The 26,383-nt window shown below is 42.5% G+C and overlaps 1 protein-coding gene across 7 annotated transcripts in view; it reads right to left on the bottom strand.

The window, feature by feature from the left end:
- Positions 1-25,294, bottom strand: part of DISC1 (DISC1 scaffold protein) — a 184,279-nt gene extending 158,985 nt beyond the window's left edge. Inside the window, exons 1-2 of one of the 7 annotated variants that reach the window (XM_072333836.1) lie at positions 25,234-25,294; positions 1,943-2,925 (exon numbers count right to left, since the gene is read on the bottom strand). In XM_072333836.1, coding sequence (XP_072189937.1) covers positions 1,943-2,908 — 966 coding nt within the window. In that variant the 5' untranslated portion in view covers positions 2,909-2,925; positions 25,234-25,294. Of the gene's footprint in view, positions 1-1,942; positions 2,926-8,164; positions 8,303-12,410; positions 12,497-19,675; positions 19,815-20,477; positions 20,840-25,048; positions 25,178-25,233 lie in introns of those variants that run through there. The other 6 variants (XM_072333840.1, XM_072333833.1, XM_072333838.1 and 3 more) reach the window with 6 other exon arrangements.
- Between the last annotated feature and the right edge of the window lie 1,089 nt (positions 25,295-26,383).

Below are 26,383 nucleotides of genomic sequence, written 5' to 3'. Positions count from 1 at the left end.
GCATTGCTGCTTTTTGCACTGTTTATTCCATCATGCGCACACAATGGCAGGTCATTTAAAAATCTGCTTGGGTACTGCAGTGCAGCCATGCCCGTGGCTAAGTGACTGATGCTGCAACAATCAAGTGCTTCTGTTTGCAGGCTAGAAAGACATCTGGAGCCCGACTACCAAAAGAGCTGCTTCAGATCATAACCTCCTAAACTCGTACCAGGTGATGAGTACCCTTTTTTTTAATTAGAAAGAGTGCAGAAGAAGCATAGTTTTTACAACTTTGGTACCGTCTCCTTTTTCTGACTACAGTTGCCTTTGTTCCCGCATGAAAAGTTTGAGAGTTGCTCATTATCATTGCAATAGGAAGGTGTTTCAAATTAAACACCCAGGACCGAGGGCAAAGACATCTGAAGGCACAATTCCCCAATTCTCCATTCAGTGAATTAATGAATACAGAAATTAAAGATAGCAGTGTTTCTTTGTGCCTATCAAATAAGTAGGCTGAAAAGACAGAAAATCATTTTGTACTTTTATTATGTTATATACTCCCAGATTCGTAGAGAATTAATTTCCCAAGCCATTGCACGCTATGAGAACATTGCCATTCTAGGCCTGAAGCCAAAACAGTTGCTCCATAGAAATGCATGTAAAGTGTGTATTAGCGTACGAGAGAACTTAGTTTGGGTCCTACATGCATCCACAAAAAATAGGGATCACAGAGTGTTGTAAAGCTTGGTCAGACACACAAAAAAGAATAACGTTCCTCTACCTACTGCCTTACCCAGATAAAAGGGCTGTGAAGAGCCACCCAAATCCCTTAAGCCTGAAGTCAGCAGTGCATCTCAATAGATACACCTGCACTGTCACAAGAGCCAGCTTTCCATTCTAGGGTTAGCACAGATAGCATGGGCAGAACTCTATCGATAAAGTGCATCTTTCTATGTGAAAGGCACAAACATCACAGGCATTGCTCCAGAGCACTCAGGGCACCAGTGAGAGTCTCAACAAGAACACCACTCACACACAGTGGAATTTTAAGACTATTAAAGTTTATGAGACCCAGTATGTCCATACTAATCTACAAATTACCAATTCACACAAGAGAGCCAAAGTTTGGCTCCTCATTGCATCTAGGCTCATAATTGCTTCTTCTCCTCTGCCATCCCAAAAAAATCAAAGATTAGGAAAAATAAATTCTACTGTACAATAAAAAGAATAAGAGATCCTTCTTAAGGTCTCCCCACTCCCCTCCCACAAAGAGTACAGTGAATGAGGCTACTTGTATACATGGCAAGTACATATTTGGTACACACACACATTAAAAAAATGGCTTCTGAATCAACAGCCCATAACGCTTGTTAGGTGGAAGAAAAAAAATGTTTAATTCCCAGCCTGAATTAAAGCAGGGAATGTAACCCCATCTATCATCACATGTAGAGTGTAATTGTGTATTAGTTTGAAGGCTATGCTAACACCTGAGCCTTTCCCCTAGAAATCTTTGGCTAAGTTTACACATTTTCAATTACAAAGTTCAGTTTCATTAAAATCACAATGCTTCAAGGAAAAAGGTGTTACCACCTTCAAGTTTTGCTCAACACGTACTCCAAACTGCAGACAGAAAAAGGCCTCTTGCAAAAGCAGACTTTGCTGAATCCCAAGTTAACATATGACATTAGAAATAGAAATGAGGGTCATAGTCTCAGTAAACCATAGAAGCCAATTACTACAACATCATCACTTTGTTGGGTTTCTCTTGTTTTGCTTCTTTTAAAAAGAAAACACATGCTGGTTCCTTCATTTTTAATCATGCGGATACTGAAAGCTTCTATGAAAAAGTACTGTGAAACCCATTAGTATCCCAACACCCACATCAAATTAAGACACTGACACTATAAATATACATGTTTTGGGGGCCAAGAGGAAGAACCAAAGATGAAGTGAGATTACAAACCTTTAATGTACTCCAGTTGCCAAGCTGACAGTCCAGTAGTGCTGGTTCATACCTTTTTATAAAAGCATCCCAGTTTTGGTCACTGATAGTAAAACTACTTTCATAGCCTGAGGTAACAGAGGAACCAGCAGATGCCACATCTGAGGAATCTGTAGAATATGACAACGTTGCATCCGTATCGGAGAGAGAGACAGTCTCACAATCCTGAAGTTTATCACTTGCTGTGGTCTCATTTTCAGACTTCAAAGCCTCACTGGGCTTAGAGAAGCAACACAAAGCCCCTGAGTGCTCCTGAGATCTTGTTGTCTCCCCTGGCTCCTGAAGATCTCTGGTGCTGCTGGGATGCAGGAGGATAGGCAGAACTCGATCTGCCTTGATTTCAGCATCACTTACTCCAGAGGTTGAGTTCAGAGAGAGCTGTATGAAGCTGAAACTTGAACGAAAACTATCACGTGGACCAACAGAACAAGAAACAGCTTCTCTGCTTTGATATTCACAGTTATTATTCACCTCTGCCTGATTCAAGGCATGTATCTTTCGGGGCTCATTCACTTCAGTTCCGTGGTTCATCTGGCATGTATCACTTACAGTAGAAACACCTTTGCTTGTTGTTTCAGCAGGGTAAATCAATGCTATGTTTTCTGACCATGGATTCTTGGAACATGAAAGATTTTTGCAACTTCCTGACATATTTACAGTAGTGTCCAACGCTGTTAACCCATCAGCAAGAACTACAGCACTACTTGCAGTTGAACTACAGCATAAGAACTCAACGTTATTTTCGTGTTGTCTGCAGAGAGAGAAGTTCTCCAGCTCCTCACAGTGTTTCTTGTCATGTTTGAACTCCTCCGGGAGGAAGGGCTCGCAGGCACCCAGAGACTGAAACTGGAGCTGTTGCTGAGCCTCTGGCCTCATGTATCCAGGTCTTTTTGCCAGTTTCTTTTTACAAAGAGAGCCTGAAGGCATTAAGTGCTTTAGACCATCTGGAGGGGGTAAAAAAAAAAAAAAAAAAAAAAAAAGAAACTTAAATCAGTAAAGCATTTCTGCAGTTTCATAAGGGTAATATATTGTAGCATTCAAAAATAATTACTTCACAAATTTCAGACAATGCATCAGTTTCCACTTTAACAAAAGAAAGATGTTGCCTGTATTGCAGACAGACATGATAAGGTGCTACCAGATAACTGTTCACATTCACTCACTTTCCAAAGAGTTTGCACTTGCTCTTATGTGAGCTCACTGATACAACAGGACACAAACCCATCCACACTGAATCAATGGCTTCCCTATTCGTAGCAGTGCTCTGCAATTCCTCATTCTCAGATCACTCATGGCACAGAACTTATTTATTCTCACTGATACAGAACAATTTTCAGACATACAATCACAGGACCAAATCTGCATCAAAAACAAGGGAAAAACACTTAGAAATTTTGCACATAACTTGTTATTGCTTATGTCTAGTTCTCCGCGTATTATTAATACAAGCATTGCAAATTCAGCTTCCAGAACAGCTGCAGCTCTTTAGCAGTCTATGGCTGCGTATCTGTTATTATAGTGAGATATTTTAAGATCTTCATTTAGGTTTATTGTTTTACCTGTTGTCCAAATAATAAGAGCTAAAGTTTTGAATGCAGGACTCTCCATCTGAAAAGACTAATATGACCATATGGTTGATAATAGTATTTCAGTATGTCAAATAAAAAGGTCTCCTACACAACAGCTCAATTACCCCTTATATATACAATATACATAGATGAAAAGATAGATTACCTGCTTTCAGAGTGCAGTAGAAAGAACCAAGATTTTTAAAAGAGCACTGAAAGAGAAAGACTAAAATGCAGTACCGTGTTTTTGCTATCTCTTTTAAATACATTTATATAAGTCAGCTGTGCCAAGAGGCAAAAATAAAGATCACACAATGGCTACTCACAACTTCTTAAGGATTTACCACTCATCAGAAGGTATTCCATTCTTCTATCTTGCACACAATCAGTGGAATACCAGCTCTGCCTGTCACACATATTGTATCACAAAAACATACTGAACTGGCTTATTTGCAAGACTAGCACTTCAAAGGAACCCAGTGACTAGCTGAATTATGCCCCTGATTAGCTGCCTTCTATTCATTGAAGAAGAATCCACTGCCAGATCATCAGGTACCAGAAATTATTCTGATCTCCAACACAGTGATATTCCAAAAGGCAATTTTTACTTTTAATGCATTTTGGGGGGGGGGAAAATCACTTCCAATCACAACCCTTTGTCAGTTTCTATATTGACAGACTTTCACATACTCTAAATACCTCAGCAGCTCCTAACAGGAGCCTCACACATACCTCATTAGAAGGACACGCTACACAAACATATAAATACTCAACCTGAATCTTCCCAATGGACTTTTCCCAGTATTCACTGTGTCTTCTCCAAGTAACCATCAACAAAAGCAACTTGAACATATTCCACATAATACAATACCAGCATCTCACTATGGAACTGCAGTTAAGCTTCTATATTTTGCCTCTTATCACCATAAACTAGGATAGCTCAGCTGCCTCACACTCCTTGTTAGAGGAAAAAAGAACTCCCAGAAGTCAGAAATAAAGAAGGTCATGGAGTCCATCAACCTGTCTAATATAAAAATACAGTGAAATTCTCTACTGGGAGTAATTTAATAGAAATTTTAACAAATCGAGACCATTCCTGATGTAAGGGAACAGAAATTGTACAGAGCGTTCCTCAGAATTTAATTCTTTTATATACAAAATAATGGTTAAAACTGGCCTTCAGCAGAAGAAATCCATCGTGCAAAAAAATGTCATTCTAAGACTGAATATATTTTATCACTGTTTACAAAGGCCAGTCACAGGCCTTGTCTGTAAAAAACAGAAGTTCATGGTCGAATTACGATCAATTAAAAAGTGGTCTTAGAAAAGCACTATGAATTTCTAGGGCAAATGGATAATTACAGCTTTTTAAACACCACATTTAAACTACTCTAATGTAAGCTAAGTTGAAACTGTTAAATATTTGCACCATACTAACTAAATGAACTAAAATGTTCTTAGAATTGCAACTGGTATGATTTCATTATCCTGAATTAGTCCACACTGTAGGAAGTCTCACATCTCTACATTCCTCCTCATGCAAGTAACTTTCTAGCCCAAGGTTTGCCATTCAGCTCCTTGTATCCCTTGATGTGAAGTTTAGGAATCACTTTGGTTGTTTATGGTCACATAACACTTAGTTACACAGAGTCTGTCAGCCTTCAGAACTACGAGGTCTGCTCTGAAAGTAACACCTCCTGTTTTATGACGTTGGCCTAGAACAAGAGGCAGATAATGTAGGTAAAACAGTAGGGGTTGAAACTTTCCAACAGTGTTCCATAATATGTTGTTGCCACGCAATAGATGGCAGCAGAGGGGCAGACTGACAAAACCGCATCTGACCTGGAAGTGTGGATGAAGTACAGGTGTGCCACTGAATTCCTCTATGTGGAAAAAGTGGTACCCACTGACCTTCATCAACACTTGCTTAACATTTGTTGAGAACAAACAGCAGACATGGGCACAGGGAGACATTGGGTTTCAGCAGTGAGGACAGTGACAGTGGGTCACCTCCGCTCATGCAAATTTTTAAGAGCAAGGCATGCAAGCTTTTGTTCATCGCTGGCGAAAATGCACAGCTGATGGTGGTGAATGTTGAAAAATAGTGCTTTACAGCTGAGAATTTGTTCTATCAAACAGTGTCATTGTGCTCCTTGTACACGTCGCAGTTTCCATGGAAACAAATAGGAGGCATTACTTTCAGAGCAACCTACGTATATCTTCTGTCCTGACAAAGAAACTACAGAGACCAAATCAGCTTTTAAAATACATGTTACAATTCCAGATGATGCAACTTATATTTTCCACTCAAATGTCCCATCATGTGCAAATGACTTCAAATTCTGACTCTGAAGGCTCAGAGAAGAATCTATTTTATTTTATCAGATCTTTCGTCTTAGCAAAGCTTTCCCAATGAGTAACAACTCAGAGCCAGAACACAGAATGAACACGTTCCAACACTGCAAAGCAACTCACATACAGCAATGCTGTTCAAGTCTCATTTGGGTAAGTAGGATGAAGTAGGGAAAGGGGTAGTCAGAGAGCATTTACCACTGACGTAAGAGCACATTATCTTATACTCAACCCAGTACTAAAGCACAGCAGGACAGTTGCCTATAATGAATCTCCATTTTCAACCACAAAATCCATACTTCTGTTTTCTGACCAAATGCTATAATAACATCTATAGGTATAATGTCATGAGAATGTGAAAAATTCTTACAAAATCCTTTAAAGGTCAGTACAGAAACATTGTATTTCACAAAACCTCTCTGCCCTAACTTTAAACCAGTAACTCAGCATGCCCCCCAAAAAATAAATGTGAAATTATACACGCAGTTTTAAGAAGAGCTCAACTATTCGCACACACCTACATTACACTGCTGATGTCTATTAAAATAACAAACTCAGCTCTAGAACATTTGTGGGTGGCAGCCGTGGTGTCTTAAGAAAGATAGTTGGTTGTACTCAAAGCCAGATATCAAAGGACAGTTCCAATCAAGTTCTATAGTGCTGCTTCTGTTGAGGAAGACTTAAAAACCTGTGTTATACCACATGCAAAGTGAGATGAAAATATTTGTTATTTATAAAGATACACACGAGCTTAACCCATTTCTAAGAAGTATCTGATATTACAATAACCATTATTATGGACCAGTTCTTCTGTCATAAAATATGACTAAATACGCTGTGGTTTCTAATTAGCTAAATTTTGACTTGTCTGGTGAATTTCAAGAGATGCCACAAAATACTCCAAATAAGGTGGCATCAATCTCAATACAGTCTGTTTCAAGATAAGCCATTACAGTTTCTTTACACAAATGTGCTCTTGAACAAAGTTACCTTTGAAAATAACCTTTTTATAACTAACAAAATATTAATGTTTCATCCAGATTTTTCCACCTAATTACTGAATGTTAGCTATACTTGATTTACCTAGCGCTTCATAAAGTGCATCTATAGATAGAAGACAAGCAACGGCTAAGCTACATGCAAATGATTCCCTCAGTAAAGGCTCCTGCAGTTTCTAAAATCACATGCTGAGATCAGTTATTCAGCTGCTAAATTTCCAACGTGTCACGTATGAAATACACTCTGAAGTCATTAAGTGCTTGTTAGTTGTTATTCTTCATTAAAAATACTTCAAAGACATTTTAGATGCAAGAGTGGTCTTCCTTAGCCAGTGTTTAAATAAACTTCTTTTTATTGATACACTCCCATAACGCACATCATTGAGTTGTTATATTAAGGAGGTAAGTGGCTTGAATGTAACAACTCATCCTAAGCCATTTGAGGAAATTGCAACACTACTCTCTAGAGTAATGATCTGACTAGTTGATACCAGCTCTAATATGCCTATCAGGTTTCTCCTCTCCTCTTAAAAGTGTTTCAAACCTAGTTTTGCCTTGTTAACTCTAAGGAAAAATACAAGATTTATTAAGAAGTCTGCTCTTAAATATCATAACACTTCCAATGTTAGTAACAAACACTTATTTAGTCATAGAAGCATAAGAAACACCTCTTTCCTTAATCACATATCACAGTCGTGTTTTATGTTGCTGACACTTTAAAATGCAAGCACACGTCTGCATCCATCACTATTCAGCAGTGCATTGACTATGCATACAAGCAGGTTTTTCCCCCTCACACAAGTGCTTCATCTATGCACCTAGAAATGAAAAGAACAGAAATATGCATTTCTGACCCTTTTAAATTTAAAAAGGCAATAACTGCCCGGTCTGTGAAAGCATGCAGTTGCACTATGAAGGTCTATTTGATAACTAATCAACACCCTATAGCTGGCCATCCAGTGCTTGACTATTACAGAAAATTGCATTCTTCCAAGTTAAATGTAAATTGCCCCTTGTAACCTCACTACTGCAGCCCTACAAGGAAACTCATTTTGTTGGTCAGTAGAGCAAGTGGCTGAATACACGAAGGAGCAACTAGGTGACTCCTTGCTACCTCAGCAAAGCAGGACCATTTACACAGAACAATATCTCTGAAAAATTACATCTGTCCTTTTCTCTAAAGTGATGTTTCTGCTTTGTTTTCTTCTTTCTTTTCATGCACTCAGCTACTGTTAAAAAGTCACAAGCAAAGTAAATAAATGCACCTCTTGTTGACAGCTGCAGCCCAGTCTCCAAACCTCTTTAAGCAGCTCACTCATGCTCCAGCCCACCGCCATAGACCTTAGGCTAGTTGGAACTGCTCAAGTCACATACACAGCCACACAACAGTTACTTGCTAAACCTCCCCAGTCACAGCTGAGCCTACCTCAGCTTTCCAGTACTTTAAGCAGCCCACCCCATAGATGACCAACACAGGTGAAGGCACAGGTTGGTCTGGGAACACAAGGTGCCTTCAGCACAGGCAGCAACAGAAGGCATTTAACTCCCCCAGAAATACCCAGCCCCAGTCTATTTCAAGTCTGCCAGTGTCATTCTGTACTTATAGCTAAATTATTGAGAGTATTTTTCCCACTTTATGAAAAGGCAGAAGGACACAGAAGTTGCAAGTTTGTGGAGAAGAAACACAATAGAAGAAACAGAGCTTATTCCAAGATGCTGTGGAGCTTTTTGGTTTCTTGCATTTCTGCTTTTGGTTGTTTTTGTTGTTCTGTTTTTTGGTTGGCTGTTTTGCTTTTTATTATTATTTTAAAGGTCTGTCATTTTTCTTTCTGGGAAGGAAAAAAAAAAAGCACATTTGCAATTTCAGTGCAACAGTCTGTAGCGGCAGCTCATGCAAATGTCACGACAGGAGAGAACGCTCTCGTTCTTTCAGTCAGGACCTGGAAACCTTTCAACATGACACAGAAATAAGGGAGCAGGGATTTTGCGTCAAGTCCATGAGAAGAAATTTAAGTTTGCCTAGGTGCTAAATTAATTTGTCAACAATGCTTAGTGGGTTTGCAGTCATATCCCATAGAATTATTTCACTAAACACGTATGTAATTATCGAATTGGTACACAGCAGTCCTTTTCAAGAATGGTCTATTTAACACACCACACTTCTCTTTCATCACTCTGTCTACTGAGTGATAGTGCAGATTCCCACTACTTCTGCTCAGTCAGATCAGCCACAGCAAGACTCTAATATAAAACGCATCGGGGTGAGGGAGAGGGAGAAGTGTGAGAGCACATTGACAGCAGTCAATTTCTAATTCAAGCACAGTTTGAGCACTCCAGCTTGGAGATTTGAATTTTTAATTTCACCAAGAGAAAGCAGGTTCCAAATTAAGCATCTGATGCGCAGCCAGTATGAAAGCAGAATTGAGTTTACTGAAATAGAAAGTAATTTGCTCTTAACAGCTCAGTAGTCATCACATATAATGAAAATAAAACAACATGGCAGTTCCTACGTTGTCAAGGGTGAGGAGTCAGTATGCTTTTAACTTCACAATTTGATATCAAAGTCCTAGGACAAATGCTCCTCCCCTGCCTGCTGTAGGAAGTTTGCCTCCCAGCCCCAGCCAGGCTGACAGGACCCAATGTCAGTGCTGTCTAGACAATAATAGAAGTGAAATTTCAGACATCAGGATAGCTGAGCAACAACATCACACAGAACACACAGCAGCCCCAGGATGCAGCCTGAACACCAGATACTGCAGTCTGTATACAAAGTTGACTCTTGTAGCAATAGCGATGGATGGGACACAGAACTCAGCTGCAGTGGGAAGCATGTGAACACATAGCAACATTCCCTCACCTTGCTCCTCTCAGAATGCACAGATATGTGCAACGCTTTCTGCTCCCACAAAACTTGCATAGTCAAGTACTTTCTTTGCAACAGCAGCTGTGCATTCTGTGCTTTTGCTCACTGACAAGAAATAGCCACTCTGGGCAGTGAAATGAAGTTGAACTCACCAGGTACAGGCTACAGCACTGCTCTCCCACCCTCCGCAGCTACATAGACAGCTGCAGTTTATGCAAGTTCTCACTAAAGGCCAGCAGATTATTCACCAACATTGTATTTCAGATGTTAGAAACCAGCAAAGGGTTAAGTGTGGGTTCCGTGAGAGACCAGTGCTGGTAGGAGAGAAGGATGCACGCAATATACCTTCCAAGGACTTCCACAAGGATACTGCTTGACCTTTACAACCATCACTTGAGGCTGCAAGCAGACAAAATGGAAGCTGGGAGTTTTCTTTATTGGGTCCGAGTACACACAAATGAAGATCTTGGCTATATCCTTTTCACTTCCACTCTTCTCCTCTACTGTAGAGGAAATCTGGGGTTGTGTTAAGAATGAGCCATAGAAGTACGTTAACACTGTTGAATCTGCAGCAGAATACCAAGTATAGGCATATAACACACAGCTGAGAAATCACAGCTTCTTCCGAATAGGGTGAGACAGGAGACACTCTGCCTTAGATCAGATATCTCAAAAACAAGTCATGAAAGAATATAGTTTCTCTGTATAAAGAAAATCCACTGAGTTGCAGGAAAAAAATGACACCTTCCCTCCCACTCTGACAACATACAACTGATTTATGTTGCTATTCCTGTGATAACAACAGCAGTTCACACTTAAGAAGAAAACTGTAACAAAGAAAAAGAGGATAAGAGTAATACACCACCAAAAAAGCCACATTGAAGCCATGAAAAGCAGTCAAAGCCGTGCACAGAGACACATCTGATGTTCAGACAGTGTTACAGCTGTTATCAAGACTCACTTTCATCTAAACAAACATGCCCCAACACACATTTCTTAGCGGTAAGCCTGCATTTCCCAGACAAGGAGAGCGATGTCTATTTGGTGGTACCAAATCCCTATGCAACAAAGCCACAACCCCAAGTCCAAAGGTTTACACCATTCCTGTAAAAAGAGGGATATATTTAACAGATGGGGCAACGCTATGGCACTCAACCTTGGGTTCAGAAGAAAAGGCACAAGGATACAGGCACATCAAAAAGGCACCCAGCAGCCTTGGACAGCGAGCAGCCCATATTTCCTCAGACAAGAGCCCTGGCCCTACAGAATAAACTTAATACAGCAAACTCATCACCTGAGATTCCTATTACAACACTGGAACACTACCTGGGCAGAGGACTTCTGCAGTAACAACACTTACATTCTGTACGACTGCTTGCTCAGGAAAGTCACCTCTAATCAGGAGCTGAGAGCCACTGCATTGATGTCACATCATGTCTGGAGAACAAGACTTCTCAGCAGACCTGAAATCCTGCTCTCACACATATTCCGAAGTCAGAATTGCTGGAAGCAAATGAAGATTAGTGCATACAGTCAGGTGGCAGTCAACCAGACCCCCTGCTGAGGGGAGATATGATCAACACTGACAGCTCTGCTTTGATTCTTTCACTTGTTGTGCCTTCACCCAACTCTGCCAATACCAATGCTTTCTACTGCTCCCACCAAACCCAGCCTCCCTTTCCACCATCATCCATTGCATTTCTTAATCCCCAGTTAGTTCTCACAAATCTGCTTACTTCTCTTACAGCAAGCAGGAAAGACATTTGAACCAGAAACCTTCCCAAATCTGGATCTAACCTAACACTGCACAGGTCACACTTACATACTATACAGTCCAGGCTGATGGCCCTCCACAAAACTCCCAAGCAACATTGACAGCCACACAGATTCCCCTGTACCATTGCTCCATATCACCTCTTTGGTCCTTTTCAGTTTCTCCCTCACTGCACAATCTCCATATGCACATGCCCCCTATCGGGGCACCCCTTACAACAAGAAACAAGTACACCTCAAATTACCTCAAAAAATCCCCACACACAACATTCCTGAACTCTCAGCCCCTCCATATGCCATCCCTTCCCAAGTGAAGAGCCCTCCCTACTTCACTCACCCCACTAGCACAGCTAATATGTTTCCAGGCTTCTCCAAGCCCGTTTAAAAGCAGTCCCATCCCATATCAGCTGTGCCCACTGAGTTCATTGTTTGCCCCCAGGTGTGCAGCATTTTGGCTGCAAGGACTCAGCAAGTCCAAAAAGCTCCTGTTACTTCTTTCACATAAACTCAGTTCCACTTTAAGGGTACAATAGCTCCATTCATCCCATTGGAGTTCATCTCTACGAAAACACTATTTTAAGAGCTTCTTTCTCAAGACAGTAAATCACTGCTATTCACATCTAGGAAATCAAGACAATTACTTGCCACAATTTACTCTGACATTCTCTCTGGGCTAACATACATTAGCCAGTAATACAGGTTGTATATATTAATGTTCAACAAACCCATAGATTTTTGCCAGAGGTTTAATAAAAAAAAACCAAACACTTTCTGTCACAAGTTATTTGTAACTCCTTCCCTAAGCATTCCTACCTAAGTATGAAGCTACAGGCTATGCCACCTCTCATTGAACCCTACCTGTCTGCTCTTGTTACCCGAGAAAGTTAAAGAACAGTACTCCTCTGCAAAGAAACCATGGCCTTTCATGAGATGGTTTGCAGATGTCTCCTGGGCTCTAAGGGCACCGTGTGGTACTGAAATGAAACAAAATCTTAGGTAAAAGACTTCAAGTTAAAAAGAGAAAAACAACACTCAGACTGACCCTTGGAAAATATCCTCTGTATAAAGGAAGTTTGGTTTGAGCAAGCTAATGAAACAATCTTTCACATCAATATGATCTCAGCTCGACTTAGCATTTTAAAGGAGGTAAAAAGTGCTGATTGTAACATATGGTGCTAAGCACACACACACCTGAAAAGATCATCTTGAGTATCAAAATGCTTAGCCAACAAAAAAGAACCAACAACTTTGAGTGCCATTCAAATCATCTTCCAGAGTTACCATAGGTCATGCACATAACTATTTTGAATACCTTTTCTTGAATCTATTGCATGCTCTAAAAAACATGAATTCAGAATCTAGGATTGTCAGGGTTCCCCACAGAGTAACCGGCAGTGGCCCATCCCACTGGGTGGGCAAAGTACTTTTGTTACACAGCACATTCGCACACAGTGCCCTTGTTATAAGAAAGCAGCAGACAGCACTGCTGCAGCTCCCTGTCAAGAGAAGTCTGGCATTTCTAGAGACACTTGATCCCCCCCAGTCCTGAGGTACAGCAGTAATCTGATGCATTGGTTTGTGGTTAAAACAGACTACAAGTGAGCCACGCCACAAGAGCTAATGACTTACACAGGATTCCTAAAAGAGCAGTAGGAAAGAAAAAAAAGTCATTATAAAAATACACATAAAGCTTTGCGCCTTTAGAATTCCTTTCTCTACTGAAAAGACTGGAGATGTGAAAAAACAACATTTAGAAGGAATCTTAATATTCTCAAAACTCAAACACTGGAACCACAGATCTCCCCTGCCAATTATGTTATTTTAAGTGGGAGTTTCTTTCCAATTGGAAAGAAATACAAGCATCCTATTTAAATAACTCCTCGGCTTACCTGTAATACAATTTGAGCTCACCTACATTTTTGTGCTCTGAACTCAACAGGTTTATACTAATCCACAGAGCTGAAACTGGAAAGCATATTTAGGTATAGAATACCCATGTCAAGTCAGTCCAGAGGGAGAGTTTATTGGAAGAATAGGTTCCTATAACTCCCAAGTGAAACACTGACACCTTTAAGCTGGAAGCCTTTTAAATCCTCTACTGATTAGAGAAGGGACAACTCAAAGGATTTTGAAGTGACTTGCAGAAGCTCTGCAACCTAAAATCATCCTCTCCCTCCAGCCCTCAGAGAGCAGGAACATGAGTAAGTGAGCTGCAAGAGCAGCCTACAAAAACAGAGGTGACAACAAGGCTGTGAGAGATACCGAGAAGATACATGGATTTTCATTTCTGTACAATAAAAGTGTCATAGCATGTTACTGAACAAAAACATATGAAATGTCTTAAATTTATATTACCTTAAAGGCTGAGTCATAAGCAAGGACTTCAGCAACAGAAATCATAAAGACAGAGCTAAGGAAATCTTTAAGGTTAGAATGCCCTCTTTGGGTATAAGGATATACTTGCAGCAATCTTCATCAAATACAGTTGCTGTTTCAGGCCCGAGGGAGGAAAGCAAATAAAAGAATGCCAAGTGTTCTACTCTAAAACTTTTAATTGGATTGTAAATGAAGTCTGATTCCATTTTCTAGCCATAACATTCTCAAGATGCTAGGTACATACAGTGAGGTTCAAACCAATCCAGCATGTTGCGGGAAGGCAAGAAACAGAGAAAAATGGAAAGAAGAGAGCTTCAGACTGGACATGAAGTAAAACTCCTTCACCTTGAAGGAAGAAAAGCAGTGGAGGAAGTGACCACACCAGGTTGTGCAGCCCTTGGAGCTATGCGTGGCCCAGAAGAATGAAGCTCAGAGCAACCTGCTCCAGCCTCAGCCAGCTCTGCTATTTATAGGAGCAGAGACCTGCTAGCCCACCAAATCAAGCTCTCCCACAGTATACAACCAAGCTTTAGATACATATACCATATTCCAGTGCACATTCTCCACACACAACACAAGTTCAAGCATATGATCCATGATGAGACATCCTACTCTGAAAGAAAGTAATTGAGCTGATCTAACTTCACAAAGGTATCACAAGGAAGCTAGTAAACAATAGCTTCAGCACATCCTGGAAGATGGAAACAGCTGGCTTTCCATCAACAAAATTACGAATAAAGTTCAATGCTTGAAGTAAACACGTTCTCAAAAAGTATTCAACACACACACAAATCAACAAGCTTCAATGACAGTTAGTGCTGCAAGCAAGGCAGGCACAATAAGGCATAGTAACATAAAAAGTCCTACTGTTCCAAAGCAGCAGACCTTTAGTAGTTAGCTGGTGATTACATGATATTCACAAGCATCACTTAAATGTCACTTTGATCTATTACAGTTATTTCACAAAACATTTATTTCCAAGGCTCCTTTATTGGCTGTACAAACATTGGAAAGCTTTTCTCTCAAGGCATTATTCAGCTTGCTGTAATAAAAACTATACTGATAACTTTTCCTAGGCAGCTTTTCAACTGGAGGACAAGAGGGGACCATCCACTAGAGGCACCTCTCCCATAAGTGCACAGCACGTTTATGCTGGCTTTTCAATATTAAAAACATGGCTACCGTACATTTGCTATGGCCACAGACAAAGCACACAGTTTCACTAAGGCCTGGCAATACAGAAAGCAGTCACATGTAACGAGTGTGTGCAGACCCATTTGAGAAGCCCAAGCTCTCACCCAGGACTCCAATACTACTCCATGCTCACCAGAAACACAGCTGTGCACCTTTACCACTAGTCAGAACAAAGGTAAGTTATCTTTAAGTGATAAATCAATTCAAAAAGTGAATGGCATCAATATACACAGCCTATAGAACTCAGCAGTAGTAATAAAAACACATTGCTGTTCATTCCACAGGAGATAAACAAAAGGAACTGACAAGAACAGGGCACAGCAGCACAATTCACAACAGGTGATGAGAAGTCCTATATATTGTCTTTTCCGGAATGGTAACACTGGTTATAAACCCACATTCCTACCAACACACAAGAAAAAGCAATAACAATTCTGAGGAAGCATCTTATGAATTATGTACTAAGGACACACAAAGAACAGCTCTCAGCTGCTATGAAATGGTTTTTCACTCGGTCTCAGAGCAGACAATCTCATGGAAAATTCTGCTATCGACAGAACTGGCAACACAATCAGGAAAATCCCCTGCTGCCTGCTAAGAACAAATATATGCAACTACAAGTGCTCACCACATACAAAGTGAGAAGTCAGAGCTAGCCTTTGCTTACCTTGCAGCAACCCGACACCATCTGACAAAGATGATTTTTCTCCTCCTGTCCTCATTTGCTCAGGAAGCTGGCAAGCAGCTTTTCCCACTGCTCATTAGCTGAGCAGCTCTTCTCCCAGCCAAGTCTATACAAGACTCAGGCAGACCACAAACATGTGAATACTACAACACCAGTCTCAGCACAACCGCGTTCAGATTTCCCAGGGAAAGGAAATGCAATACCTGCTGATTATTAACAAGTTTGACATGAAGGAGCAAAGCCACACCGAGGAACAGCTGTGCTGGTGCTGCACTCCACACAACAGCAGCCAGAAGTTTTCTCACACAGTTTCAACCAGGGTTTCTCAGGATTTTCATTGCTCTAAGCAAACAGAAACTCACTGTTCTCCTAAGCAGGGGATCTGGCAGGACAGCAGTGTAAAACAGCACCAAACTGAGCAGCTCCCTGTCCCACTGTCTTAAGGTTGGCATACCTATCACTTTCATGAGAGGAGCAGGGCTCATGGAGCCACAGCTCAGCTCCACAGATCGCAGCTCAAAGCATCAGTGCAGACACAGAGCGCAATGCACTGCTCTACAAACAGGAAGAGCCAACCCCCAGTTCTGAAGCAGCTGCTCAGCCCACTACTCCACATCCCCTGGGTCTTACGGACACTCTCCAACAGGAAGCAGCTCAGCCTAGCAACCAGGCCTTCCCTTCCCAGGCTCTCTGGAGACCTTACAGTCTTCCAAAACTAAAACAAAAGACTCTAAGAATGCTCAAAACACTTTTCAGACCCAAAGGCATGACTAACAATAAATCCAGAAGTGGGGCCAGCCAAATGAGCTGAGCTAGGGACTACCCTGCTCACCCCATCAATCACTGAGGTCACGAAGCCACTGTCAAACTTCATTATACACAGGCATATTGAAAACATCCCTACCATTTGACTCTACTTCTCCATTAATATTGCTACACGGAATTTAGCAATGTTTTGAAAAGCTACACCAATGCCACATGCCTCATCTTGTACTAATACAGAGACATGCCTAACAACTCAGGGTTTCTAATTATTCCAATTCCCATTTCCTGTTTTGTCCATGGATACCAACCCTTCCATTCTTACTCAGTTTTACAATACTCACCATCAACCTCTTGACTTCTCGCTCCGCAGGTTGCCTCAGAGTTGCTCCACTAAGAGATTTTCATCCATAATGGTTTCCTGCCCCGATGACCCTAACAAAGAAACCTCTCAGCCAGAGCCCACTAAATCCCATTCCTCTGCCACTGCACATAGCAGGGAAAGGTGGAAGAGAATTTCACATACATGACATTTATTCTATTCTTAGGTTGAAGCAGCTACTTCTCCCATGTAGTTCTTTTACACGAAGATTTTATCATCTTAGCATATACACACACCTTGCTTAGCAAGTTGCTGTTTCATCTATAGTTCTGACTTGTGTACTGTTTGATACCATCTATAAATGCAGGTAACATATCTTTGAAATGAAGGGAGATAAGTACTATCAAGAAAATGCATCTTCCATCCCTAATCCTGATCACGTAACTGCTTATGTAGTAAATATTTGCTTTTTTAATGTAAAATCCAAACGTTTTTGCACTTGGTGCTGCTACAAATAAGCACACAGAGAAGGCAAAAAAGAGCCAAGTAACCAAATAAACTACTTTGACATCACGAGTAAATAAATTTATTTGTAAGACAGCAAGAAAGGTAGGAAAGGGAAGGGGGAGTGGGAAAGAATAGAAAGTGCCACCAATTAGATTCATTAGACAACAGGGTTCCTATTAGTAATATATCACATTGAGATAAGAGTTGAATGTGTTGGGAGGAAGCGGAGCTGTTAGGTGAAAGAGGATCTGAGATAAAGACTGCAGTATCGTACAGCACGCAGATGTGGCACACCACACAAAGGGGAGACAGAATCCAAATCCTGTGTGCCCCAAAGGAATCATGCTGAACAAAGGAACTGTACTTCAGGCAAGGCACATGATCTCACCACTCTGTCTGTAGACTTCAGATTAGTCATTAAGCCACCCTACATTTGCAGCAGCGATAAACAGGGAAATAACTCCACACCGGTAGCTGCTTCAGTTTTCGTATGGCAAATTCATGTTTAGCAAACAAAGAATGTCAGCAGTTCATTTCAGCTCCCGTTACATAGCATCCATCACTGGGAGACTTGGTAAAGAAACATCTCTCCCTGACAGCACTTTTCAGGTGAGCAATTAACACAACCTGTGCCTATATGATAAAACAGAACACAAACTGCACTGTTACACGGAATTAAGTTAACACTTCCAAAAAAGGATAGTATAGAACGTCACATGGGCACAGCAGTCTTTATTCAGTACCAGAGGGCCAAGTTTTTCCTGTGTGACTGCTGATTTACAAAGGACACATTCATCCCTCACACATAAGGGTTTTGCAGCAGTTTTCCTCCAAGAACATTGAGTAGTATTACAACATACCCCAGGCTCAATCCTAACCCAGGTGACACAACAAGAAAGGGCTGCTCTCTGCAAAGACACGCAACAGAGCTAAAGATGAACTCTGAAATCTCTATGGCAACACCAAAGGATCCTCCCTGTTTACCTTTGGGCCTGGTACTCCAAAGGAAGCAAGAAAAGCTGTTGTCACAGGAGTTGTTAATATGTACTACATCCAAAAGCAGGAAAGGCTGCAGACAGTCTGCCTCTCAATTGGGAAGAACATTTGCTCAAGGAAACCAAATGCCAAAATGAAGAAACAGAAAATCCTAACTCCTGATGAGCACTCAGTGTGCGCCACACACTCCGGTAGATCCCAACTGGGAGGTCAGGTGGTTCGGGAGCTGCGGGAGGCCCGAGTTATGGTGAGTAAAAAGAAAAACCTACCCGAGTGTGCCTAATTTGTGAACAAAGTCAGAATTAACCTTTAGGGTGCTCTGCTTTTGTGAGTACAAAACATTGTTTGCGGTGCTTTTCCGTCCTTCTGTTCATTACAATTAATTCATGCTGGTGATAATAAATCCTCTTTTCTTGCACAACCCCACTACAGTTCCAGAAGCAGCGTCTTAGGCCCAAACTTTCTGACTTCATTTTGCTGAAGGGAACAAAGGCTGATTTATGTGAAGTTAAAGAGGGAAGAAGCCAGTGGCAATACAGTGCTTGCCTGTGACCACACTTCAGCAGCGTTGTGCTGCTGCATAAGTCGGTAGTACAGTGTATGCCAGTAGGTTATTTTCACTGGCCAATCTAAAGGAACTGCACAGAAAACGGGTAAGTTTAACAGCAACATAAAGCAAGAAAAAAAAACACACAGATGGACACGGTCTTAATATCAAATGTACAGAACTTCTGTGGGTTCCTTTACACCCACCAGTCCCACTTTTTAGGGGATCACAGACCTCTAAACTCAGCTAGTTTTCTTTTTAAATCACATATTTAAACACCTTTGTTCTTAGTTTCAAAACCACCTAAAAATCCTATTGATAGGAAATGATGTTCTGGAACTCTGGCTGTAACACAACTCTCAATCTCTTCCCAAAAGAAACCACGACTTTTGATTTCAGCAATAATATGAGGGAACACTGATATGAAATAACTACCTAGACTTGGAAGTTACACAACACAAAAGCGAATAAAAGGGAACTTTTCTTCCATTTTCACAAGATACTGAAAGGCCAATTGCAAATTAGCAAGTAAATGGACAAATATAAATAAAACAAGTAGGGAGATAATGTATCTCAAGGTAGTTTATGCATCTCTTTCAAAACTCTACTTTTAATTGCCAGCAGTGCTTGCCAGTATATGCTCAGTAATAATATACATAGAAAAGCTTTTATTATAAAGGCACTTCACTAAAGAGCTCTTAAAGCACTGTTCAGAAGCACAGCAAAAAGTTACTCAAACACATGTACGCACAGATTAGCATGGATTACCCAACATCAATGAGCTGCTCTCCATTGAGATGTTGGCAAGGACAACTGGAGTGTTTGCAGGTTTTGCTTCACAGTACTGTGTATCCAAAAAAGCCAGAAAGGCAGCAGATGTGCCCGATGCATTCTGTGCCTTCCCTCCTGAACCCCTTTGAGAAGGTTGAGCTGTTTTCTGGTGTTACCCACAGCTCCAGCCCTTCACCAGCACCACTGTCACTAATGAATCCTGCTTGGGCTGACAGCTGTGTGATAGAGGGGAGAGCAGCTCACCTGCTCTGCCAGCCACGCCATTCAGTGCTCATTTATGCAAGGACTGACACACAAGCGTGGCTTTTTCCCCATGAAAATGGCAGCTTCCTTTTTAAACCAAGTTTGGAGATACCAGACTGCTGACTTCTAAGAGCACGTCTACTTCCCTCGCAGCAGTTGGTTATGTAGATGTACATAAATATACACACTCACTTATATAAGTTTGTGTATATACATACACACCTACAATTCACACACATTTATGTAGTAATATGATTGCTTCCACACTAGCTGAGGTGGAATTATAGGAATTTTGGGGTTAACACAAGAAGGAAGGGGGAAAAAAAAGTGTTATTTCAGAGTTATAACAAAGTTTCCTAGGCAACACCGTGCTAACCCTCGCCAAGACAAAACCTCCGGGGAGTGAAAACTAAGCAAGCAAAGCGGGCTTAAAACTAAGAAGCAAGCAACGAGTCTTTGTATCTAACCCCTCCGCACCCCACCGCCCGCACCGAGCGTCCCGAAGCCGCTCTACCCACCCGAAACTCGGATCCCACTCGGAGGGGGCGGGAGCAGCACCCAGAGCTCCCCCCTGCCGCGGAGAGAGCCGCTGCGGGACGGCCCGGGCACCGTTACAGCCCCGCTGCGCTCCCGGCCCCCCTCCCAGACGCTGGGCCGCTCCGCTCACCTGGGCCGGTCGGCTCCCTCCCGCTGCCGCGGCGCCGCCTGTCGGTGCCGTCCGAACGGGGCTGCGGCCGCCACATCCCGCCCCCCGGCGGGACGAAGCGGCTCCCCCCGGTCGCGTCGAGCGGGGCGGAAAGCGACGGCTCCGGCCACTCCCCCGGCGGCTCGGAGCCACGGGGCGCGGCCCGCACGACGGCACCCGCCGCCCCTCCTCCGGGCCGGCCTCCTGCGAGCTGCGGGCAGCCTCGGGCGGCTGCGTGTCCTCGGGCCTGAGTCTTACGGCCTTTGGACTAGCAGGAGGAGATGGAGGTTGTGGCCCGAAGTCCTGACTGCAGCAAGCTGAAGGGCTGCTTCTGCACACACCCGGAGGCATTCGGCCTCCTTCCCAGTGCCCCCTAGTTGCTGCAGGCCCCTCGCTGTTTCACATAGGTGTACAGCTGCACGGGGCACTGAGCACCAAACGCACCATCGGGAAATAACTTGCTGTAAGATTAATCCACATGGTATATTCTTTTTCAGTCTTAACGGCCATCATGCGACTGTTCCCGAGCCCTACCCTATCCCTGCATTGTGCCAGATCGTTGCTGAATTCAGCAAGGCATGTACGCAACGAGCAAACACGCTGCTCATTGTCTTCCTGTAGTTTAAACTTGGCACCAGTGTCTGCACCGTGTGTGCTTCCATTACTTCTCATAGAGTCACAGAACAGCTTAGGCTGGAAGGAACCTTAAAGCCCATCCAGTCCCAACCTCCTGCCCCATGCCAGCTCACGCTGCCCAGGGTCTCATCCAACCTGGCCTCAAGCACCCCCAGGTGGACAGCTGTGCCACGGCCTCACTACCCTTCCAGTATAAAAAATTTCCCCTGATATCTGATCTAAATCTTTTAATTTAAAGCCATTCCCCCTTGTCCTATCGCTATTACTTTCGCAAGCCTTTCCTAAATACTGTGATCCATCGAAGTCAAACAACTTATTGACTTTGTTTTGCTATTGCTTTCATACACAACCCAACATTTCATATCCTCTTTCTGCTGACACCATCAACCATTTTTCAATATTAGTTTCACATTAAGTATTTTTCAAGGTGTTCTCCATCCTAGACTTCAAAAGCACCCCCTCAGATATGCATAGTGCTGCTATACATTAAAACATCACCTTGTGTGCCGAGAAGTTTTCATGACATTCAGAGACGTTGCTACAGAAAAGCCCAGCTTTAGTTGACAGCTAAGAGCTTACTGGTATTCTTGGGTTTCAGTCCATTTATTAAGAAATACAGGACGTGTTAAGAGAGATGTAACCTCATACTCCAGGCTCTGCCCTTCCTGACTTGTGAGAGAAGATAATAGGCAGCTGTGCCTCACAAGCCAAAAATAGACACACATCCTCCTTTCTTCAAATGTGCTGTGCTGCTGCTGATTCAGATGATGTCAGCTTATATCAGTACTAGCTCCCATCACTCAGAGATCAACTTGTTATAAAAGAACAGCTGCACGTGTGCAAACAAAGGGCTCATCCAGCATATTTTGCCTCCAACTTGAGCACAAAGCAGTGCCCTCAAGAGCAGGAATGAGGCCAGTGCATACAGCACTTTCTCTTTGGCCTCTCCCTCCCCCGACCAATGCCAACCTATGGCATTTCAGATAGCTCAGTTCAGATAGTTGGTTAGCAGTTTGCTTGGGTCTTGCTGCCTTCCTGCTGCTCATCTAACCTTCCTTTGAGCCCACTTCAGCACTCTCCACTGCAAACTCCCCTGAGGTCTCCAACAGCACACATTGCACCAGCTCCCGATGTTCACTTCTGGCCCAGCTATGGCTGGCTTCCTTTGATAGCTGTCAGGTTTTTATGCTAGAAGGAACACACTTGTCCAAGCATCCGTGCCTCTGATGCCTTTCATACGCATTACCACATCTTGTGATCCTTCTCCAGACTGCATGGTACAGAGCTATTCAGACTTGCCTTACACAGAAACTGCTTCACACCTTTAATTGCCATTGTTGCCCATCTCTAAACCTTTCTCTGCTTTTTTTTTTTCCAGATGAGGTTAGCTATGGATTGCTACAGTGATATTATCTTTGTGTTTCCTGCTGTATTCCATTTTTCTTTACCAGAAGATCATAACATTTGATTTGTTTCCCTCCGATTCCTGACACACACACTTGGCTGATATGTAGCTAACCCCACAGCTTTCATCTCAAGGGGGTGTTTGTATCATAGCTTTTCACCTTAAATGGGAAGCTGGTATTGATCATACTGGTAGGCAGCAATTCAGTTTATACACCATGTGTTGTTTGACTGCCCAGCCATATAGTTCTTTTAGTTCATCAGTTACTTCTGCATCTCTTTGCAGCCAGCCCTGGTTTATATTGCAGCAGAAGAATCAGTACCATCACCAGACTTGCTTCAGCCACTTTGATGCTGTGCAGCAGAGGATCTAGACAAGCTAAGCTGTCCAAAGCTATCAAAGGGCAGCAGTTTTATATGCTAACATTCCAAAGAATCATTGCATGTTCCATCCTCATACAGAAGACCCTTTAATATCAGTTTTCCTACTACTCTGAACCTACTCTAAAAGCTGAAGTTTAACCCATACTTCAACAATTCCGCTCCAAGTGGCTTATCTCATACGTACTCATATAATGCATACATTTGAACAAAGAAATCAAACAAATACCTACACTATAACAGATTACTTGCAGACTGTAATTCATTAGCTGGGTAGATAATCAGCAGTGTCTGTCAGGCAGAGCAGATGTGAACCCGTCCCCTTATTAAGAACAGAGCTGCTTTCTGATAACCACCCTTATTCAAATGCCAGGCTGTCAGAAAAGGCCCGGAGGGATGGTTTGCAGGGAGGTATCACAGAGGACTGAAATGTATTTGGAGAAAGAGGTACAGGAGGCAGACATGCTTCTGAAGCACAAATTAACACATGAGAACAGAACTTTGGTTTTTAATGCTTTTCAAGTTGCACCCTTCAAGGAAGGTCTGACCCAAGTGACCAGATGAGAATTGCAGAGCTCACAAAAGAAACCTCTCACATACAGTGTTGAGCCCTAATAACTTACAGATGATACTCTGGTGTTTAAATTGAGATGAATGCTATAAGAAATTGCTCAACAGAGCTTATCAGTGTGTACTGCATGGCTGTCTTCTATTTTAGATTAGACAGGAAGGAATTGGAGTGTTTGGCTGCTTTGCCATTTCAGGTTACCATTGAACTGGTATATGCAAAGCACAGCAACCAGGAAAAACAGCCCTGCCTATTCTCCTCCCATTCCCCCAGTCATACCTTTCTCTCCTTTCCCATGTTACTGTCTGCTCTGAGCTGACAAGTACTTGTTGTACAGCACATTGGAAAGAGGTGTGAGTTTAAGCCCTTTATCTTTTTTTCACCAGAAGCCTTTCTCCAGCTGAAGGTGGTTGTAGAACTACAGCACTACTTGCTGCACCAGAAATCCTAGCAAATCCTAACCATCTCTCCCGTGTGCCCTTTCCTCCTCAGACCACCTCCTGAGCCCCCACGCCAGCTGAAAATTGCCCTCTCTGCTTTCCATTCCTTGTCTTGGCCTCTCTGATTCTCATCATCTACACACGGCTGCTTCTTTGCATGGTACTTTCACATCAGATTGACATCAGCATACAAGAACTTTCCTTTACACCTGCTGCTATCATGAACAGATTTGTTGTAGCCCTCTCTGTCCCTTATGACTTCTGTTTCATCTCAGAGCTCACCTACAAACTCTGCTTTTCCTCTTCTCACGTTCACCTTTCTCTTTTTAGTCTTCACTCAAAAATGGCAACACCTGAGAGCTTTTCTACCTCAGTGGTAGTAGATAATATTCACCAAAACATGTCACTGCAGTCAAGCCAAGTTATTTGCAAATTCAAGGCAAATCAAGGAGGGGTGGGGGGGAAAGAAACAACGAAGTTTTACTTAGCATAAAAATGAGGAAGCCCAGGAATGTTGCAGCCACATATTTTGATCTTTCCAGTATCAAGATATCTTGATTTTTATTTTTTTAAGTAGAGTAGATATTGAGGTACCCCATAGGAACCTAAGAGCGTACACCCACAGATGTTCTCAAGCTATTTTTCTGTCCTGAACTCTCCTTCAGAGTTAAGAAACCTGACACCTTTCAAAGGGTGGTGATGCTGCATCTCACCATAAGATCCAGGCCCAGCTGGGGGCTGGAAAATAGCAGCTCACAGCAGTGGCATGCCATAGCTGTAGGCTCCTTCTCCCAACATTGCTGCTCTTTGCATAGGGCAGAACCTGCAGAGTGCCCTTCCATGGCCAGGTCTTACCAGAGCCACATCTCTGAGCTGCTGCCTAGTCATCCATTCGTTGCATCACTCAGCCTGCCACGACATCTTTCCCCAGCAACAGCATTTGCAGACAAACCTGGCTCTTCCTTCCATGCTTACTTCATTTGCATATCCCAAACCAAAAGAACCAGTTTTATACTCAATGGTGAGACTCAGCTCTAAACATGGTTTGCCTATTGCAGCAATTAGACAAACCAGTACAACAGGAAAGGAGTTACAACAAAGGCGTGATGATGGACACACAATAGAAAGGCACAATAAAGGAAAGGAAGAAGATTGCTCACCTGTATCAGAAGATTCCAGATTTGTAGGGGAAAGCTTCACCAAGGAAACTCCAAACAATAATCCTTCCCCAATGGGGGGTCAGCCCTGAAATGAGGTCTAAGAGAGGTGCAGCCAGGCTCTACCCCTTCTGGTCATACAGCTGAACTGCTTTCACCTGTGCTCCCAGGGCTGACTGGATCCTTTCCCCAGGTGCTCGATCAGTGGTTCAGGCCATCATTTTCTGATTCTTTTCCAAAGACAACGGTTCAACTGCATAGGTTTTTATATGTTGGTTTCTGGTGCCAGGACAGACTTCTAAACAAAAGTAAAGCTGATATCTCGTTACCAGTCAGCTCAAAATATTTATAGGATTAAGAGTCATATATCAGTGATAACTTACAAATGTTTCAAGCCCTAATCTGCTGGGTAGACAAATGAAAAAGTTAAGCCTTTGAATGTGTATTTTGACTGCCTTACTGTAAACTGAAATTAGAACAAGAAAAGAGTCTCCCTGAAGACGCCCTGATCAGTAGCCAACAAGCTGAGTTCATACTGCTGTTCTCTAGGTTTCAAAAATGGATGTTAGGGACCTTGTGTTGTTCATGCTAGTGTGGAGCAGCCAGGATGAACTCTTAGGAATTCAACAAAGAACAAAACCAGGAGAAATGAAAGCAACATCACTGATGTTTTGAAAAGCAGACTAAGTGCGTTTTTCTCCACAACTATCTTTCTCTATTGTGCCTCACAAATGCTAGATCATCTCGGAACATTTGTCTCACATAGGCAAAATAGAGCTGGCATGAGTTTCTCTCCTGGGAGCATATACCAACCTCAGGGCATAGGGGATGGCTGAGGCCATCTGGGAGCACCCATAAAGTGCTCACACCTGAGTAACTGTGTGCATATTCTCCTGCAACTGCCTGGGTATGCTGGTGGGACTACTGAGGGAATCAGTATTTCCCAGGCTTGAGAGGTGGGAGATCAGTGTCCTGGGGAGGTCAAGGACCCCCAGGGCATCCCCACATCCAGCACAAAGAGCACACAAATGCATTATCTTTACCACCAAGCTTCTTTGTTTTCTTCACATGCATGCCAGTACACCTTACACATGTAGGAGTACTTGAATGACTTATTAAGCACAAGTACGCAATATTAAAAGTGCAAACTTTC

This window comes from Excalfactoria chinensis, chromosome 3 (genome assembly GCF_039878825.1).
Source record: "Excalfactoria chinensis isolate bCotChi1 chromosome 3, bCotChi1.hap2, whole genome shotgun sequence".
NCBI classification, from domain to species: Eukaryota; Metazoa; Chordata; class Aves; order Galliformes; family Phasianidae; genus Excalfactoria; species Excalfactoria chinensis.
Note: the sequence above shows the minus strand (reverse complement) of the source record. Positions and strands in the feature narration are given on the sequence as shown.